The following is a 20,417-nucleotide window of genomic DNA, read 5'->3' as shown; positions in this document are numbered from 1 at the left end:
CCCACATGCCACGGAGCAACTAAGCCCATGCACCACGACTACTGAGCCTGCGCTCTAGAGCCCGCGTGCCACAGCTACTGAGCCTGCGAGCCACAACTACTGAAGCCCGTGTGCCTAGAGCCCGTGCTCCGCAACAAGAGAAGACACCGCAATGAGAAGCCCGTGCACCACAATGAAGAGGAGCCCCCGCTCGCCACAACTAGAGAAAGCCCACGCACAGCAACGAAGACCCAATGCAGCCCAAAAAAAAAAAAAAAAAAAAAAGAAATCCCATCTACTTGCTATAAAATCTAACAGCTTCTTAGAACCCGATTTTAGACCACGGTAATTACTAAATAATGAATTAAAATGACCAGAGAAGCTGTGTATGGTCTTTCCAACACGGCTGTCATGGAAGCCACACCAGCTGACGCCCCCAGCCTCTCACTAACCTGCGGTGCCACAAACGTCCCACGTCTAAGCACAAAGGGAACAGGGCACTGTTTTTCTCATTGTCCCGCTGGATAAAAGCCTTTATGAATTTATTCATTTGAACTTGAGTTTAAAAGTCTATAAATGTGTCTTTACTACCTGGGATTTCTAAGCAAAGCCTTTCTGAATACCTCATTAACATTAATTATAGAAACAAAGAGCAAGGTCCCTTTATTATATTTTTAAATGATAAATCACACACATTCTTTTGAAAGAATTAAAATGATCCAGGAAACACAAACAGTGAAAAGGCTATTCCCCTCCCTACTGTCCACCGTGTCCCAATCTCCAGAAGTGATTACTGTCACTGGTTTGATGGTTGACTTCCAGACCCCTGGTGTTACCTGCAAACACACACGTGCACACAGAAGCTTTGCCCCTGATCAGAGAGCAAGCAACTCAACATACTTGCATGCAAATTTTAACTTAGGGACACCTATCTCATCCTTTTTAATGATTACACAGTCCCTTTAGAATGGTTGTGTTTGAATTTAATCATTTCCCTACAGGGAGTTTTAGAATTTTTGCTATTCTCAATAATGCTCCCGATGGACACCCTTGTACATAAATCTTTGTACTCTTATGAATGTATTTCTGTACATTAGATTCACGGAGGTGAAACTGTTAAGTCTCAGAGTTTAGAAGCTAAAACTTTTTCTACTCCCAAACTGCCATCCAAAAAGGCTGAACTAGGTTAAGCTAAAACAACAGTTTAACTAATGCAAGATTAAAGAAAGAGTTCCTTGACCCCAAGACAATTGTGAATATTTCTACTAATAGCAACTAATAATAGGCAACAAATACAACTTCACCCTCTGCTGGCAGGAGCAGAAGCTACTCCTAAAAAAGCAGCTTTTCTGAAAAGCAGGCTCCAGCAATATTCTTTGTGAGCCTTAAAAACATTCATATTCTTTTGAGACAGTAAATCCACATTGAGGAATCTGTCCTCAGAAAATAAAACGAACACAAATTATTCACAAAGTTATATTCTTCACAGTGCTACGTATATGCAAATAACGAAATATCAAAATGCTGCTTATGAAAAATTTCCCATGACTTGGTGAATGATTTACTCTATAATTTTTAAAAAGCAGGGAGGACACAAAATTGTATGCAAAATACAGTATCTCAACACTTTAATACAGATGTGTACATAAATTTATATGTATACACGCTCACACAAATACACACCCGCAAAAATACTGGCTAACAGGAAATACAGCTGACTCTTGAACAACATGGGTTTGATCACGTAGCTCCACCTACGGGTGGATACCCTGCAACAGCAGCCGCTACAGCACTACGCCGCCAGTGGCTGGCTGACTCTGGCCGTGGAGGGAGCGTGGATACGGAGGGCCGACTACAAACGTCACTGGGATTAGCCCTCAGGTTGTTCAACAGTCGACCGTAGTCCCAAGTGTTAACTCCGCTTATCAATGAGCAGGATTCTTTCACTTCCTTAAATGTTTCTCTGTTTTTATTTCTGTAACATGTATGAACTGTATTCTTTCATACTCAAAGAGAATACAAAATTTTTAGTATAATAAACTCTCTCTCTGCCCCAAAAGCGAAAAATATTAAGTATGAGGTATACTGGGTATTTTGAAATGAGCTTAAACATAAAAACTAAATTAAAATTTGAAATATTTGCTTTCCTAAATAGTTAAACTTCTCTAAAATATCTTCTAAGAAACCAAGCAGAAAGATCCAAAGGAAACCATGTGCAAACCACCCATTCATTTATTATTACTTACCGATCAGCAATACTTGACGGTTTATCACCAGTGGGTACCAACACTCCACCCCAGAGAGATGCTGAAAAAACCTATTGAAATATAAACAAACAACCGTTTTCTTCCAGCGTTTCTTTCCTTCCAACGAGCATTAGCAGACAGAAAACACCCTGAGTTCTGGTCATGCCCAGTGCCTGCAGCATGCAGAGCTCTGGGTCGGGGCACAAGGGCTGCGGAAGGAGAACATCTGGCTCCTGCAGGGGAAGAACTACAGCTCGAAGTGTTTTGTGGATACTTTTATAACTGGCAACTTCAAATTTCGAATAAGGACATACTATACATAAGCCAAAAACAAGCCCAAACCCTAAGCAGGGCCTGGCTTCCGCTCCGACACAGGGCAGCTCCCTCCTCTCCGAGAAGCCAAGCCCAGTGGGACAAGCCATGGCCTGAAGAGGGGAGACCAGGGCCCTGGACAAGGGATTCTGCATCCACCCAGGCCTCTTTGGCTCGGCCTCAAAACCTAAGAGGACTGAGGGCGCACGGCATCTCAGGAGAAGGAAGGTAGCGGGTGCAAGGCTGCTACATTTAAGAAATGCAAAGAGACATACTTCCAATCCAACCCTCGGGGACGGAGCCCTGCCTCTAACAGGTCAGGGGCAGTGACCTAACCCTCGGTCAGGGATGCAATCTTCACGCCCACGTAATCCATGCACAGAACTGACTCAGGGATGCCTTAAACCACAGCAAGGCCCTCTGGGCTCCCGACCCCAGGCCCCCGCCGTGGCCCCCACCTGCCCACCTCTCCTGCGCACCCCCACGCCTCTGCCCACCTTGTCCTCTCTCGGACGTGCCAAGTCCCACGTCCTTCAAAGCTGCTCAGATGTCTCTTTTTTAGAAGCTTCCGTAGGAAGGATTACAGACGAAAACTGGGACAGAGTGGGCAGAGCAGGCCAAACGAACACTCTATTCTGAGAAATTCAAGTCTTTGTTCAACAGCGCGACAGACGCTGCGGAACAAAGCGAGGCACCAGGGCCCCGCGCGCTCTCGAGCAGCTCCCCTCGCGACCAGGAGCTCCCGGTGCTCCCGGCACACCGCCCTCCTCCCCCGCCTAGCCGTCCCAACCTAAGGAGGGCCAACAAGGAGAGCTGATTCCCCACCTGAGACAAGCCCACCGGGCCTCGTGTCCCGCTGACCTCGGTGACCACGAGAGCCCAAGGCCCCCAGGCACCCCCAGCACCTAGACCTCTCCACCTGCTCCCTCTAGCACCAGCCCCCCCAAGTCTTCAGTGCCAGCAGGACCTACGAACCGGCCCCCTCGCTCTCTCCTGCCCTTCCTCCCCTCCTCACCCAGCTGAAATTCCACGGTCGGTCACTAGAACTCACCGACTTGTCTTCAGCTCAGCTGGCAGCACCCCGGGCCTGGTCAGCCCGCCCTGCTCCCTCAGCTGTGTCTGGGCGACCGGCTGTTGGGGAGACGCCACCGAGGGTGGAGGGCTCACCTTAAGTCGCTCTAGGTGCTATGGCCTCATCAAAGACGCCTCCCCTGGCCCTCTAAGATAAGGCAGCACCCCCATGGCGGCCTTCTGTCCCTTAACTCTGCTGGATCGTTCTTCACGTCACCTGTCAACCCCTGCCAAACTGTATGTAAACCTATTTGCTTGTAGGTCTTCCTTCACTAGCATGTAAGAACGGGAACTGTGTTTATTTACTGAGGTATTCTTAGTGCCCAGACAGTGCCTGGGAGCCAGTATGTGTGGGAAGGCGGGAGCGGTGGGTGGGTGCATGGATGGGGGGAAAGGAGGCTGAGAAAGAGAAACCGAGGCGTGGAAGGAGAAGCAGTCATAATGGAGTCAACAATGGCTGACAGCGTGCCATGGAGGGAGCACAGAAGGGGACCAGGAAGAGCTCGCTGAACTGAGCAAGAAGCCCCTGGCAGCCTCTGGAAGAGCAGTGGCAGGGGAAAGGCAGGAACCGAATCTGAAGTGCACTGAGTCCAGGACTGACCGGCAGCAGTGATAAATGATTCTAAAACGAGACACATGTCCCACTTCATTAAAATGCACTCCCGGCCCCCAGGGTCTAAGGAGGCAGGGGGGGCGTGGAGAGCTGTCCCTCAGTCGCCCGGGCGCTGGGAAGACTGGAGAGTAAGCACGGTGTCCCCCAGCCTGGGGCTCCACTGCCTCAGCCAGAATCCAGTCACTCACTCCTCAGGTCCTGAGGGAATCAGGAGGAACTAAACCACACTGGGTAACACAGAAACTCCTGGAGGCACCCAGAGCCCTGACAACCTAGCAAAACAAGGTGAAGACGCAGAATTTCTCTGGAAGTCACATCAGGAGGCAAAGGAAGCGGCAGCCCTGCCCTCCAGACACATCTGCTTGACGGCCCTGAGCGGATAAGTGGGGAAGGGGCTCTTTTACGTAAAATGACTGACAGGTGAGCTGTAAAGGGACTGCACATCACTTCTCCCCGGGGGAGCTTCAAGTCTGGCTAAACTGAAAAGATCAAGCGCTTGACTTTCAACCATCAGTGTTCTGACTTCCTCTTTAGTGCTTTAGATATTCGGGAACTGAGACCTTCTAATAAGATTCCAAAAACAAGAGATAAAAACACAGGTGACAATATTCTGGCGAGATACTCACTGAATCAAGTATGAGTTGCTTATTCAACTGAAGCTCAAAATCTTCTTTTATGAAGCTCACATCCCCTCCGGTGTAGCCTGCCAGCTCCTGTGGGCGAGCATCCTCAGGTCACAGGGAGCCAACAGACTTGTTACGGAGGTTTCTAAACAGCGTCACTGCGGTTAAGTCTGCTGTTTTGTATGTTTAGAAAGGCAACACACCACTTCTGTCCCCTAGAAGCTACGTCCTAGTTGTTCTGGATGGTACCAGGGGCCTGACAGAGGTACACAATCACCAAACAACTGAGTAACCGCAGAGAATGTTATTCCTTACATGTGAGAGTAAAACACTGGCAACATCAACATTTCATTATAGAGCTTGCTAAGGATGATACGGCTTGTTTGGCCTAATCAGTGTTTGGGGGAAAAAAAAAAATCAGCCCACCTTTTACAATTTGGCACATTTCCTATGAAAATCTGATTTCTAGCTGCTCCTCTGACACTGAGATCAGGCAAACAGAGCGTCGGAGCCCCGCTTCTCCCCAAGGTCACCTGCCGGGCCCTGCCGGCGTGTGAGTTACAACCCCTGCCTTGGGTGTTCTTCAAGGGTCACCAGGGAAATCACTCCCATCAAATCACAACTTTCCTCCTGGCCAAGTAAGTGACACCATCAAAGAGGCCGGAACCTTATCCTGACTCTGCGCTCTGTGAAGGCAAAGCCTGAGCTACAGGGAGCAAATCCAGGGCTAGGAACCCCGAGGGGGACGGACACCCTTGCAAGCCATTCTAGAAGGACTTTCACCATGAGAGGAAAATGTCAGTTTTAAAAACGTGACTACCCTCGCATGATGCCCTCTCCCTCCAGGGTCACGGAGCCTGCAGAGGTCACAGGGGAAGGAATACTACCTGGTTAACCTTCAGCAAAGCACCTCTTCTCGGTAAGATGGAAGGGTTCCGAGAGTCGATGACCATCGCGTGCTGAAAGAAATGCGGATCGGGGGCGTCTGCGCTTCAAACAGGCCTCTGACACGACACCAGACACCCACTGGGCACTAACTGTATGCCAGGCATTGTGCTGAGCACTCCATAACTCTTCTGCCGCTTAATCTTTACGGAAACCCCATGTTACGTGTGAGGGACCTGGGAGAGTTGGGGAAACAAGTCACATCCATTGGGTGGGCAATTCCGACCCCATCACCGGCTTCGTTCTCTCAGGGAGCTCGACACCCTGACCAAAGTCAACTCAGCCAGCTCCCAACTAAAATGCCACAGTCAGCTCTTACGCACACCACTGCCCGTTACCTCTGATGCTACTTAGAAAAAATGACATGAGGTTGTGTCCAGAAATTCAAAGTGACCAGGGGGCACCATTTTAGTCACCCAAACTGTGACGCTTCTCCATCCCTCCCGATGGAGGCGAAGGCTCTTCTCCCAACTTACGGCACGGCTGCATCAAAGTATCTACACATCTGCCCTTACCGAGAGAGATGACTTCAGCGAGTGCCCGCTCTCTTTTCGGACGGCAAAAGACACTGTCCTGGCAAGGCAGCCCAGCTCTCGCCACACGCCCTCCCACTTGACAGTGTGGCTGGTCTTCCAAATGGGAAACTGCAGGCAAACACAGGAAACCATCAGCCTTCCGTGCCGCGCAGACAGGGGGCCGTCCCAAATCAGGTCCTGGGACGGGGCATCACTAAATGGACGGACTAAAAGCTAACACACAGGGTTTTTAATGATGGATGGGAGACCGGAAGAGACGAAGGGAAGCTGGGGAAGGAGGGAACAGAGCAGGCAGGCAGGAGGGAGGAGGGGAGAAAGCCATGGCCGCAATCAAAGGGAAAAACTGTACGAGGGGCAGGGCTGTGCTCTGGGTGAGGAGACGGGGTCACTCGTCTGAAAGCCGCACACAGCTTTGTAACTGACTGGTTTCTTTTCCAGTCTAAGACCATCGGACACACACCCCGCCGGCTGTCTGCAGCCAGGAGGGACGACCCAGATGACCCACATCAGCCCCTGGAGAAGAGCCAGGAGACAAGGTTACACGTGAGTGAAGAGCTTCCTCCCTGCAGCCAGAGGCCTGAGCCAAGTGAACGCTGGGGTCCGGGCAAGTGGGACCTGCCTCTTGGCCTGACCCTCTTCCCTCGAAGCCAAGCCAGCCTGTCTTAGATTTCCGTCTTAGAGACATGCCCAGGTTGGTTTTGAACAGCGAATGACGTAGTTTGGTGGCCTTGGGAAGGACAACAGTGATGCAACCCTTACAAGGGAGCCAGGTCACGTCACAGTCCCCAGAGGGAGTCCCACGCTGGGCATTCTCGTGGCACTCAGGCCCAGACAGCCCACGTGGCTTCCACGGTGACAACGTGGGGCCACTACCTCAGCACGATTCCTTGTGAAGCCGCCGCGAGGCACCGGGCCAGGCCCTGGGGAGGCAGACGGTGGGAGGGCAGGCCTGCCCAGCCGACTTTTCTGCACTGAGGGCCCCGAGATTCAGCTACTTTCCCAATGCCTGTGGGAGGGGGAGAGCTGACCTAAAGCCTTCCTCCCTCCCTTATAAGGCGGCTCTTAACGGGAGAAACACTACTGCTCAGAGGAGACACATCTGTGTCTCTGGATTCCCGGCAGGAGGACGAGGCAGGGCCCAGATGACGCCGCTGGGCTTGCGTAGCGAGCACCTACTTGGTGCAGACCCCGAGGACACACATGAGGAGGATGCGGTCCTCTCCTCCGCAGCCTCTGCTCTCAACGGCAGGGCTGCAGCTGCAGGAGCTCCAGCCCTTGCGTCCCTTTGCCTGCCCTCCTTCACGGCCTATTCCAACACTCTGACATCCTGCATCTCTATCCCGTGTGGACAAACAAGGTGTTTCTACTCTCCTGAGGATCTGCTCTGTAAAAAAGGCTTAAAAGAAAGAGATAAAAGGGGACTCGGGAGAGAAAGGTGGGGAGAAACCTCCCACCCTGTTGGTAGCCTCTGCGTCCTGCGGGAGGGCAGGGCTGGAGAGAAGAGCGTCTGCCAGGGTGTCGGCTGCCGCGTCCCCAGCACTGGGCAGGAGGGTCTGAGGGCAACTCCCTGCACATGGAGAAGGGCGGCCACACCGAGGTGAGAATGGACGTGCGTCTCCATACTGAGCTGCGCCCTCCTGGCTACCTCGGAGCACTCAGAGTTTTCATGACTTTGGGCTGCAAGGGTAAGAAGCATGAGTGGCTGATGCGTCTCGAGTGCCCACAGGGGGCCGAGCGCTCAGCAGGAGGCAAGCCTGGGCAGGGACTTGGGACTCTCAGACCACAGTCACGGGGCGGGGGCGACGAGGGGCGTGCTGAGACAGCTTCCTGGGCCCCGTTCCTGGTGATGCTCACTCAGCAGGTCACTCGGGACCACGAATTTGCAGGTGAGCCCGAGGCTGCTGGTCTGAAGACTTGGGGAACTACTGTTATACGGGATTGCGTCTCAAGGTCTTTCCTCGTTAACTAAAGCCTAGAACAGGTCGGGAGGAATAAGGATGAGCTAGAAAGGAAGGAAAAAAAGAGCAGCGCTCATCGTAAAGCCAAGAAACGGTCAAACGACAGTAATTCCATGCGCTGCATCCTGCTAGACGTCAACTAACTGTAAACCGATGATGAAAGCATCCAGTAACCTGAAGTAACTTTCACTGGCTGTCAGGTTTCGATCTTAGCAGGTACAAGGAAGGACAAACAGATGGTGTCCCAGGAAGTCAGGAGCAGGGAAGAAATTTGACCGGGTCAAAGGAGCTGCCACCATGGAGATTAGCCACTCTCTGGCCCCGGCACGTGCACCTGGCTAGTGAAGAGGTGCCCGGCCGGCAGGGCAGAGGACAGAGGGCGACCCCAGCAGCAGTGCCTGAGGCTCCGAGCAGCAGACCACACAGTGGCTGCGCGTGCCTGGCCCCGCCCCCGCTTGCCGTCTTTGGGAATCAATCAATCAACAGACTCCTTGGTCCCACTCAAGTGTCCGAAGGGAAGGACTAAAAAGCTACTTACGCTGTACTCGGCTGATAATCCTCTGTCTGTCTCCCGGAGTGAGCTCCAAGGGAACTGTCCCGTAACTTTATATAAGTTTACAGAGAAACTAGGAGACAATGGGACAGAGCTTTAAAAGCTGAAACAGTGATTATAACTCGTACACATTTAAATCAACAGATTTAAAAATATACTTCAGGGGTTCATCTTCATGAGGAAATCTACTGGCTTGTTGTAACACTGTAGAAGGGTCAGCTGATTTGCAAAGTTTCTTTTCACAAACAAGCCACCTATTTTAACTTTTAAACAAGGCCACTGAACTCAATGATCTGTTGGGCTTCCTACTTTCTTTCGAAGTTTCCAGGCTGTGGTTTGAAGAAGGACAGGCCATACGAAGTTTCTTTTGTTCCATAGGAAAACTGAAAAGTCACCTTTTCTGCACGGCCTAGAAGATTAGGGAGTTTGAGGCCAAGTACCTAGGAGGAAAAAAAAAAATAGCAGGGGTTTAAATGGAAGGAATGATAACTGTTTAGAAAGACTGTGTGAGCTAAGGGACTCACTCAAAAACAGAACAAAAATGTAGATGCGGGTCTGCCTTTCATTTGTGATTGCTCTTCTTCCTTCAAGCTTGCCTCTGCTGAGTGCACACACCTAGTGAATTCTAGAAGGCTACACCTGCTAACTGTGAAGCTCAGAGAAATCAACTCTATGGGTTTGGAGTTTAGGGGAATTTCAACAGGAAACTATTAATATAAACATGTGATATCCCCACATCATTCCCAAACAATCCACATTTATAACATAGCATGTTATAATCAACTCTAAGAAGATTAATGAGAACCATGGGATAGTTTACAAATAAAGATTGAGGGGCATGAAAGAGTTCCGAGACTACCATCAGTCATGTTTTCAAAGCTCACAATTGAAAGTTCCACTGTTAGGAAGGGAAAAACCTGTATCTCACCATGCTGCCTTCGTTGTTCCCAACCATGGTGTTATAACTCCCCGTTAATCTCCTTAATTCAGTTACTTCAAAGGTAATGTCTAACCCGTTGGGAAGCGCATTGTCACCTAATAAGTGAAAAAGATGAAACAATTAAGACAGCTCAAGTATGCAGTTTTATGTCTGGTCCCACTGCTGTAAATGACAAAACGCTTGGGTTTAAAGCCCAAGAACACGCCCACACAAAATCCCATTACACCTCGACGCCAAAAACCTGGGTCTGGTTTCTGTGGTGGAAGATACCAAAAACGGACTTTGCTGCAAGGAATAAGCAGCAGCAGCATTACTTAAACACACGTTAGTTACATCATTTGCCAAACGTACTTGTTCCCCTACTAGTGAGGTCCTTGAGAATACCTGGGGCCTCAATTCAGCTGACATTAAAACGTGGAATTCTTGTGACAAGAGGGGCTCTAGGAACCCTGGCGGAGAAGCAACAAGTCGACACAGATGGAGGAGGTGGATCTTTCTGTCCTTCCTCCAGCCGGGGGCGTGGTGCCTGAGTTCAGTGCAGCTGCCCTTCAGCCACTGCGGGCCCTGGGGGGCAGGGGAGCAGGGCTGAGTGCTGCAGGGGCCTGGGCGCCCCTCGGAAAGGTCGGGGCTGACCCTGCGACCCTGGCTGGACACCAGCCGCATCTGGGAGCTGTCAGACTCACAGACGCCCAGGCACTGGCTCCCAAACACTCAGATTCAGCTGGTCTAGGGTGGAGCCCTGGCGCCACTTTTTTTTTTAATTAGCAGACTTTACTGTTTAGAGTGGGTTTAGGTTTATAGAAAAACTGAGCATAAGGTTCTCACCCCCTCACAAACATTTCCCCTCTCATTCAGTCTGCACTAGTGGTGCGTCTGTTACAACTGATGAACTAACAGTGAGACGTTACTACTAACTAAAGTGTGACTCGCACTAAGCTTCATTCTCGGCGTTGCACATTCTAGGTGTTTGACAAATGGATGGCGTCCATTCTTTTTTAAAAGCTCCCGGGTAATTCTAAAGGCAGCCAGGGCGGAGAACCACTGACAGAAGTGGACCAGCTGACCATGTACACGTCACATTTACGACAGACAGGAGAGCACTGAAACTAAATGCCACCCACAAGACTTGCCACCAAGCAAGCCCTCCGGCACAGCGGCAAGGGCCACTCTGTCATGCGTTTGTTCAACCAGGGGCAAGTCGCTTAAACCTCTCTGAGCCTGTTTCCTTAGCTGAAAAATGTTTTCTTCTAAAAGAATAACCATGACACTTCACCAGGTTTTTGTAAGGCCCCAACTGGGTGTGCAGAAACCCTCCCCGCGGAGCCCAGCACAGACACTTCTGTTATTACCACCGCGACTCCGAGGGGGCAGAGACAGCCGGTGGTCTCCCAGCACCCCTCCTCCCCGCGTACCAGTCCAGCGGGTCTCATGCTTCAGCACTCATCAGTCACCTGCAGGGCCCGCTGTGCCAGACGGCTTCAGTGGGATGTGCCTTTCTGCCAGGTCCCCAGGAGAGCAGAGCTGCTGGTTGGGGGTGCACTTTGAGAACCATGGTTCTCATCGTAATTGAATCCTCGCGTCTTGGCCGGGTCTGTGGCCACACAGACTTGACTTCCCAGCCTGCCCTGTAGCGCCATGTGGCCGTGGGATGAGAGGGGAGTATCGTGTACAACACCTGGGACAGGTGCTCATGGAGAGTGGTGTGCCCTTTCACCCTTCCTTCCTCCTTCCTGAGGCTGGAACGGTGCTCAGCCATCCCAGGGACCAGGGGACCCTAGAGACAGTGAAGTGACAAGCACCAGGAGAAAACCACACCAGCCCCAGGTGACCTCAGGGAGCAGAGCTGTGACGACACCAGCCCCAGTTGGTGGTCTCCCATCTGTCATGGAAAGAGATCTCTTTTGCCTAAGCCACTGGTATTTGGTGTCTCTGTTAGTCACAGATGAATCTATATTCCAGAGGACAGAAATCCCTTTCATTTATATAGTATTTTATATTTTTGCAAGCACTTGCATATACTGTTTCATTTTTATCTTCTCAAAACTATCTTCCACTCAATCCTGTAAGAGTTCACTTGTTCCCTGATTCATTCCAAGTATGTATTTTTCAACGGACATCTACTCAACTCAGCATGAAGTCCGCGGCCACATAGTAAGTCCTCCACGATCCAGTCTCCTGATCATTTTCCTGCCTTACCTTTCATCACTCTCCTTCCCCACATCTGCATTCTGGCTCTATGGAGCCCTGTGGTCCATCCACTGACCCTTTCTCTCTCTGACCGCTGGGCCTATTAAACACTCTCTCTCTCCCTGGAACATTCCTCATCAGCCCTGCTCCCCAAACAGACTCACACACATCTTTTAGGTCTGAGCTTATGTATCACCCCTTCCGGGAAATCTTCTCTGATCCGTCTTTCCCTCCGCCCCACCAGGAGAGGCAAAGTTTCCTCCTCCAGCACCCCCCGCTTAGAGCACAACTTATCAGCTGAACTGTCCTCACTTCTCTGTCTGTCCCCGACTCTCTCCCACTTGACCAGAAGCTCCTTCAGAAGGAGACTATGCCTTGTCTGCTACTGTCTCCCCCGCTGGAAGGGACTCATTAACGAAAGAATAAACACCGACCAAGTGGACAGAATTGCCCAATATCGCACAGCAAACGAGCAAATGAACAAAAACCAAAAGTGAAATCTGACTCCTACTGCCCTCCTCTTTTACCACACATTTAGGCGGAGTCTGCTAAGAGCCCACCCGGACGCCTGCCAGGGCGGCCCATCCCGAAAAGCCTGGCTCTCTCCTTCTCGGAAGGAGGTCCTTCTCGGAGCCCTGGTCCCATCTGGGGGCTCAGACAACAGCATCTTCCAAGTCACCCGTCCTGCCTCGGCCTGACGTAAAGATCCAGTTACTTCCCTGAGGCCACAGGTGCTCTCTGCCTGGACACAAGGTGTCTGTGATCCTGGAGGACGGAGGGAATCAAAGAGAAACTGCACCATAATATGCACCTTGACATGTATCGATCAAGACATCCACCTGTCTAAATATTCCCAGACGAAGCAATTTCTCACGGGCTTCGTGCGATCTCCTCATGACCTATAAGAGAAAAAAAAATAATAATAAAAAGAGAGACTGTATTCCTCTAAGACACAGGAATGTAAATGGTGGCTGTAGCATTTAGGCCGGTGGCTTAGCGCGTGGTGTGAAGTGCTGACCCCTGAGAAGAGAGCCCCACTGAGACCAGACAAGTGAGCCGTTACTTGAGTAAAAAGATTACTTAGTAAAAAGTTACTTTAAGCTTTAAAAAAAAAAATACAGTGTTTTAAAGTGGGAATGGCCGAACACTGCTGAAAGGTCAGGTAAAACGGGGACCGGAAGGACCCAGCTGCACGCGGCCTCAGGAAGCTGCTGGCGACTCTGCCCAGGCAGGGAGACGTGGTGCCGAGGGCAGGAGGGCAGAAGGAAGCCACGGAGGAGAGGACGACAGAGCAACCCAGGAAAGACCCCAGTGGATAAACGGAGTAAGCGCCCGAGGAGACGCGAGCGTGGGTAACTAGCCAGAGCCCTCGCCCCGGCCGCTGAGGGCCCTCGAGGGGAAGCGCACTGAGCGCTAACGGGGTGCGGGAAGGTCGGCACCCACCGCCACCAGCTCTACGGCAGCGCTGGGCCGGCCGTGAGGAACACGGGGAGGGGCCAGCCGCGGACGGGAGGACAGACACCTCTCCTCCGGGATACGGGCCAAGGCAAACGCACGTCAGTTTGTGGGAGGCTTCTGGGACCCCCTTCGGCGTAGGCGGCAGGTCATCCGCGGGGGCTGGGGCGGGGCACTCAGTGTGTGAGTGCGCAGAGCGTCACGGGAGCTTCAGAAGGGGATGGACAAGGCCAAGCAGAGGGAGTACTTGCCTCGACAAGGTTCTTAGCCTTAAAAACACCTCCAATTTCATACATGATGATGTCATCCTTAGTCCTTCCAAGTCCATCAAAATGCACGTGTTGGACGACCACCTAGACGTGACAAGGGGACGCAGACTACTGAGTACCAGACAGGGCAAGGGATCAGGCATCGAGGCCAAAGACAAATGTCTGAAATTAGTTTCAAAGATTTTTTTTTTTAATTTAATGATCCACGCTTCTGAATTCCTCACTTTTTCAAAAAACTGGTCACTTGAACTGACTAGGTCTTTACTTCCTGTGAACGAGATCAACAAGGTCTCTGCAGCCAGGTGACCAAGGACCAGGTCAGTCCTAAACCCAGGCAGGGTGCAGAGGTCCCCTACACATCCTTCCCCAAATGTTCACCAGGCACTGGCCTCTGGATGACGCTGACTGTGACCTGGTTTAGTAACGGCGTGTATTTTGCCAGAGATCTTGTGTGGATTTCAATATAGCCTGATAAATGCTGGCTCAGAGCCTCTCACCTGTCTATAAATGCTCACTTCATTCATTCATTCATTCAATAAAAAGGCACTGACTACCTATGAACCAAGTATCATTCTGAACACTGAGAATATAGCAGTGAGCAAAACATAAAAATTCCCGCCTCTATGGAGATTAGATTCTAAAGGGGAGAGAAATAGGCAACATACACTGTACAGTAGACGGTAGTGAGCAAGAGACAAATCAAGCAGGGATGATGGGAGTGGTAGGGAAACGTATGACTTACAGGTGATCAGAATACTATACTAAGATCTTAATTAAAGAATTAATGAAAAATGTGCTTACATTTCTCCCACTGTATTTAATTTCAAAGGCAACAAAGTTTAGAAAAACTTTTACTCAAGACCCAAGGTCTTTTTTCCGGGAGCAGGGAACAAAGAATAAACTTAAGCATAATCTGAGTTTCTCTTTGAAATACCTCTGGGTTTTTTTTTTTGGTAACATAAATTCAAAAATGTGTTTGTTTACACTTCCCACGTAAATAATCACCAAGGAAAAACTATTCCTCTAAAACCAGAAACTATTTCTCCAAGTGTCCAGTCTTTCTAAAATGTAGTTGGCTGCAAACTCTCCTTTGATAAAGGTGTCGACACAGGTTAATCCCTTTATGTTTCCCCAGCGGCTTGTGGAAGCGAGTGTTTCTAGTAACAACTCTATCCAGCCCTCAACAGGATACTCACATCCTTGTTCTCAAGAATTTCCTGTTTAGCTTCAGGTTCAACTTCAACAAATTCAGCTTCTTCTCCTAATGCTCCAAAATCAGGTCCACTGGCTGGAAGAGGCTCCAAACTCTGAAAGGGAGGGAGGAACCACAGACAAATGAACTTATATTAAAAAACAAAAGCTTGGGACTTCCCTGGTGGTACAGTGGTTAAGAATCTGCCTGCCAATGCAGGGGACACGGGTTTGAGCCCTGGTACGGGAAGATCCCACATGTCGCGGAGCAACTAAGCCCGTGCGCCACAACTACTGAGCCTGCACTCTAGAGCCCATGAGCCACAACTACTGAAGCCCGCGCGCCTAGAGCCCGTGCTCCGCAACAAGAGAAGCCACCGCAATGAGAAGCCCGCACGTCACAACAAAGAGTAGCCCCCGCTCGCCTCAACTAGAGAAAGCCCACGCGCAGCAATGAAGACCCAACGCAGCCAAATTAAAAAAAACAAAAAAACAAAAGCTTTTAGTTTTGTCTTTAGATGGTGCCCCAGAAAACTCAGGACCGCGGTCCCCTCTGGGGCTGAAGGCAGCAGGGTGGGGGGCACACGGGCAGCATAAGCGGCTGTCGACGCACAGGTGTTAGGCTGGCGCTGACCCCTCGCTGTCCAGAGTATTGTTAATTCATAAAGCAAAGACGAAAACTCATCAGCGAAAGGGTCAGGCACAAACCGACAATGGCTGCGCCACGAACCGAGGACTATACCGCACCTAGCTCTGTACACCTGAGGCCCCTTTGAAGACCAAAAAAAAAAAATTTTTTTTTGCTTTCCCATTATAGAAAGTATCCTAATGTTTTTAATCAAAACTGGATACATTCTAGGATAATTACATTAACCAGCCAAATTAGTAAAAAATATGTTTCTGGACTCTGATCATTTGTTTTGGTTCAGAAAGTCTCACACACACACTCAGGGGAACTGCATATACTCATAAAACGGGCCAGCCAGAAAGCGGTCCCTTCCTTCAGTCTGAACTGACATTGTCTCAAAAGCATTCTAGCATCTTCTGAATAAGGATTCTATAATAATAATTACGGAGACATGATAATATAATAGTATGTATAATAATGAACACATCACATTGTATATTTATTACATATATACGGGGATTCCCAGACACTCATGGAAATGGATTCAGAAGGTCTCGTGTGGCACCAGGTGATGGTAGAAACAGGCAACTCTGGGGAAAAGTATGGGAACTAGTATCCGGCTGCTTCCTCACTCCCCCAGTTCTCTACAGATAAGCGCTTCTGAAGTGCACAGGAGCGCCTGACATCTGCAGAATGCGGAGCAGTGGGGACTCGGGCCCCTCTCACCCTCTCCCTGCAATGTTCACCGCCTCTTGTCAGCACATCCTCCATCGTGCCACCGGTCCTCTGGAAAGGTAATGGCCTGACAGCGCCATGTCCCCTCTCCCATCCTTGCCCTAAAAGACTCTGACCGTCCTCAAAGGTGCCCTCAGGGGCGAATGCAACTAGATTCCTTAGCAGGGCACATGAGGAACTCCACCATGCGGCCCCCACCTGCTACTCCAGATTCAATCCCCACCACCCCCGACCCTCACCTTTGTGTCTGTGCACACCCGGTTCTCTCCGCCCACGTTAACTACCTGCCTCCCCCGAAAGAGCTGAAAGAACCACCTTCAGTGCCATCTCCTCTGTGAGCCGCCCCTGGCTTCTTCAGGGAGAATCGGTCCCTCCTTCACAAGACACCTCTTGGAGGAAATTTATGACCTTTACAGTTACTGCTTTTTCTTATTTTTATCTGCCCTGCTATATCAGAAATACTCAAATATTTATGGAATGGGTGAGTGAATGATTTTTTTCTTTTGTTCTCACATTTCATAAATACCTGAGTGCCTACTGTCCCCTAAAGAGCAGGGAATGCAGCCGTGAATAAGACAGAACCAGTCCTTCCCTCAGTGGCTGAAGTGGATTATTTACATAAGTAAAAAGGGAAGATAATGCTGGGCAAAGAAACAGAATTTATTTCACATAATTATCCTTTCATTTTTGTTGTGTAAATATTTTTAAAATGAGATCATTACTGTATTTCTCAAAAATATGAACAAATTAAAATAGTAACTTTTTTATGCAACATTTCATGAATATGCTTTCTGTATTTAAGTTTATGTAGCGCAAAAAAGTATATTATAGATGCACAGATTGTCTATGCAGAGCATATACTATGGTTAGGAATATACGCACATATTCATTCTTCTTAATCTGAATGCTTGACAAATAGACTTTGGGCATAAAGTCTATGCTAAAAAATTTCCACTACGGTTCCTAAAACCTCAAAAGCATGAAACACACCTCACCAAAGACACGCTAGACCCATTTGTACTCTTAAATCTGAAATTTAGACTTTAATTCAAAAGGTGATGTCTTTACAGTTTCACAACTGCACCAAAGTTTGATGTCCTAAATTAACTGTTTCACTACTAGAGATTCATTCATTCACCAAATATCCACCCACTATGTGACAAGTGCTTACAAGGTCCTCACCCTCACAGAATTTACATTCCAGTGTCTGGGTAAGCATTTAGTGAAATGAATTTAAATAAATATTTGGATCTAGCCTCTAACCTTTAAGCAGATCGGTCTACTAGTGAGTCGACAAACTTTATCGAACGCCACGTGCCAGGCGCTAGGCAAGGCAGTGCTAACTGAAGAAATAGGACATGAAATAAATTTAATGAGTTATGAACAGCATCTTTAAAGTGATATAGACTAGAATCAGATAGAAAATACAAGAAAAAATAATAGGTATCAAGGGTAAATACTGTTTCAGAAAACTTTTGTTTCACATATGCATGAGGGTACTAGATAGCAAATATGGGATGTTTTCTTACTGTGAGTCCTGACCAAAATTCAAACAACACTGGCTAGTGAAATGTAAAGGCCAAATTAAAGAACTGAAATTATTTCCTGTCAATACATTAACCAAAGGAGCAGCAGTTTTAGTGTCAAAGGGGCTTAATAAAAGCAGAGACTTTTTTTCCTGTACTCCTAGCACCTACAACAGTGCCAGGCACAGAGCTAACCATTGGTAAATATTAGTTGAATAAACGAATGAATGCTTACTCTGCCAAGATGCTACAAGGGATGCAAGGCAAGTAAGATGCAGCTCCTACCGTCATCTAGAACCTTAGACTTTAAAAGGATAAGTCAAAAATGCAGAGCTAAAACAGGGCACCAGAGTAGAAATGTCAAGGAGGTTGACAACACATCCAAAATGAGAAAATGAGGAAAGAGAAGGTTTATGTAGGAAGCGACTTGAACTGAGTTCTAAAAGATGGGACTATTTTGCCAGCTGAAGATGGGAGTGGGGGTGAGTGATGAGAGAGGGAGCTCCGCCCAACAGCACGGTCCAAAAAGTGTGTCGGAAGAGGAACGGTGTTTCATTTGCAGGAAGTATCTGGAAATGGAAGTTAAGTCCATTCCCGCACACCAGGCTGAGAAGTCTGTGCTAAATTCTTTTGGGAAACTCCTGAAAACTTCTCAGCAGGGCAACTGAAACAATCCACGTTGTAGAAGAGAAGCTGTGTTGAGGGCTGGGACTCAGGAGATCTGAGTTTTAGAACATTCTGAGGCTCTAACGGTGTGACCTTGGACAAACAGTCACTCTCTGGGTCTCAGTTAAGATTACGATAAAGAGCAGTTGGGCAGCTTGGGTGCCGCGCTAAGCACCCAACCAAGCAAGTGCTTTACGTGTACTGTGTCTTTCAATTCTCCTAACAGCCCGGCGAGTGGGTAATATCACTGCCTCCACTTGAAAAGGAAGAACTAATGCTTAGCGAGGTTCCGTCTTTGCACGGTAACCAAGAGACACGAGGACTCCTAGCTGGGTCTGGGTTGGAAGACACTACTTCGTGCTCTAAGAGTCTAGCAAGACACCAGGAGCGGCTGAGCGGGAGAGATCGGAAAAGGTGACCGGTAAGGAACTAAGACGCCCGAAACCGCTGAGGATAGAAAGAACTTATTCCTCCGCTGCAGGACATCACGGAAAGCCCGAGAGTCCTTTCCGGGCCACTGCCTCGCTAAATAACCTTGGGCAAGTCACGACCCTCCTCTGAGTATGTTTTCTGTTCGGAAGCCTGCGGTACCCGCTGGCGGCATCTCTGCGGCCTCCTCCACCCGGCCCGCGGCGGCCCAGTGCTGGGGCGCTACAGGCGGAGATCCCCGGCCCCGTTCCGCACCGACCTCGGGGCCCTGCAGTCCCCTCACCAGGGCAACCCCGGGCGCAGCCGCGAGGGCGTCCCCCGCGGCGCCCGCCCAGAGGTCACGCAGCCCGCAGGTCGCTGGGCCTCTTACCCTGGCGTGCACTGTCCCCATGGCTCCCCTTCTGGCCGCCGCCTCCCAGAGCTGCCCTGGCCCGACGAAGGCTCGGCGGGTGAGGCAGAGAGCGAGTCTCCGGTAGCGGAGCTACCAGTTGGTGCAACACCCACAAGCCCCCGGACGCGGCTGACTGGGAGCGGCCATCATGTCCCGCCTTCGCCCCGCCTCCTGGCTCACGGTTCCTCCGCTCATTGGTCCTTGAGAATCTATGACCCGGATGTTCACGCCTACGCCGGGAAGCTCTGCGACCTGGAGACCGCCCGAGCGCCGAGCGTTCTGTGGCGCCCGGGAAGCTGCTGGCGCGTGGTGGGGGTGGTTTGCGTGAGGGTCCCGCTGGGAGTGCCGGAGCTGCCCTGGGGGAGACCAGACCAGCTGGTGGGCGCGCCGGGACTTCACTCACGTGTCTCCCTTAACCCTCGTGGCACCTCGGCCCAATGGTGCAGTGCTTGTCCCCGCGCTCTGGCGAAGCACCGAGGCTCGCCACAGCCGGCTGCAACAGTGGCCTCACCCGGCGTGTGGAGCCGCACAAATCCGGACTGGCGCCCCGCTCCTCTCCTGCTGGCCGCACGGAGCTTTCAAGTCACTGAAACCCCCTGGCTTCAGCCTCCTCATTGGCAAAATGAAGTGACGGTCTTATCTGCTTCGCAGGGATGGATTACAAGGCTCGCATGAGAGTGTTATTAACGCCTGGCACAGGGCAGGGCGCTTAGTGAGCAGCGAATAAATGACCATTATTCTTTCAACTGCAGTAAATGTCAGTAAGTGTCATCGGGGGTTCGCATGGGGGCCATTCACATCGGAGAACAGGACAGCCCTGGGGCTTCATTTGGGTGGTGGAAACAGCTTTTCCCCGCTCAGGAGACAATATATAATAAGTAATAGTCACGTGGCGATTAATGGAATGAGAGAAACAAGAGACAAAATAAGAGAAGGATTTTCAGCATCATGTGCACTGATGTTTCCACCCCTTCCCAGAGACCCTGATACTCTTTTCTGTTTAAGTAGCAGCACCGGAGTCCTCCAGCATCCCTGGGGTAAATATTAAGTCCACATTCCCCTTCTTGCGTCCCAGGCCCTTCTCCTTCCCACACTGCATCCCTTGCCAGTTGACCTTATCCATCTGTCTTCCCAGCTGGGCTGTCAGTTCCCAGAGGTGGGGAC

At 50.1% G+C, this 20,417-nt stretch overlaps 1 protein-coding gene across 1 annotated transcript in view; it reads right to left on the bottom strand.

The window, feature by feature from the left end:
• SAMM50 (SAMM50 sorting and assembly machinery component) overlaps window positions 1–19,412 on the bottom strand; it is a 31,239-nt gene extending 11,827 nt beyond the window's left edge. Inside the window, exons 1-11 of the mRNA XM_068562079.1 lie at window positions 19,233–19,412; window positions 14,884–14,994; window positions 13,670–13,771; window positions 12,775–12,862; window positions 9,765–9,871; window positions 9,146–9,276; window positions 8,822–8,909; window positions 6,305–6,433; window positions 5,732–5,803; window positions 4,848–4,934; window positions 2,226–2,296 (exon numbers count right to left, since the gene is read on the bottom strand). Of these exons, the coding sequence (XP_068418180.1) occupies window positions 2,226–2,296; window positions 4,848–4,934; window positions 5,732–5,803; window positions 6,305–6,433; window positions 8,822–8,909; window positions 9,146–9,276; window positions 9,765–9,871; window positions 12,775–12,862; window positions 13,670–13,771; window positions 14,884–14,994; window positions 19,233–19,253 (1,007 nt within the window). The 5' untranslated portion in view covers window positions 19,254–19,412. The remainder of the gene's footprint in view (window positions 1–2,225; window positions 2,297–4,847; window positions 4,935–5,731; window positions 5,804–6,304; window positions 6,434–8,821; window positions 8,910–9,145; window positions 9,277–9,764; window positions 9,872–12,774; window positions 12,863–13,669; window positions 13,772–14,883; window positions 14,995–19,232) is intronic.
• Window positions 19,413–20,417: the final 1,005 nt, after the last annotated feature.

The sequence above is a fragment of the Eschrichtius robustus genome, chromosome 13, assembly GCF_028021215.1.
Source record: "Eschrichtius robustus isolate mEscRob2 chromosome 13, mEscRob2.pri, whole genome shotgun sequence".
Lineage (NCBI taxonomy): Eukaryota > Metazoa > Chordata > Mammalia > Artiodactyla > Eschrichtiidae > Eschrichtius > Eschrichtius robustus.
This window is presented reverse-complemented; position numbering and strand designations above follow the sequence as displayed.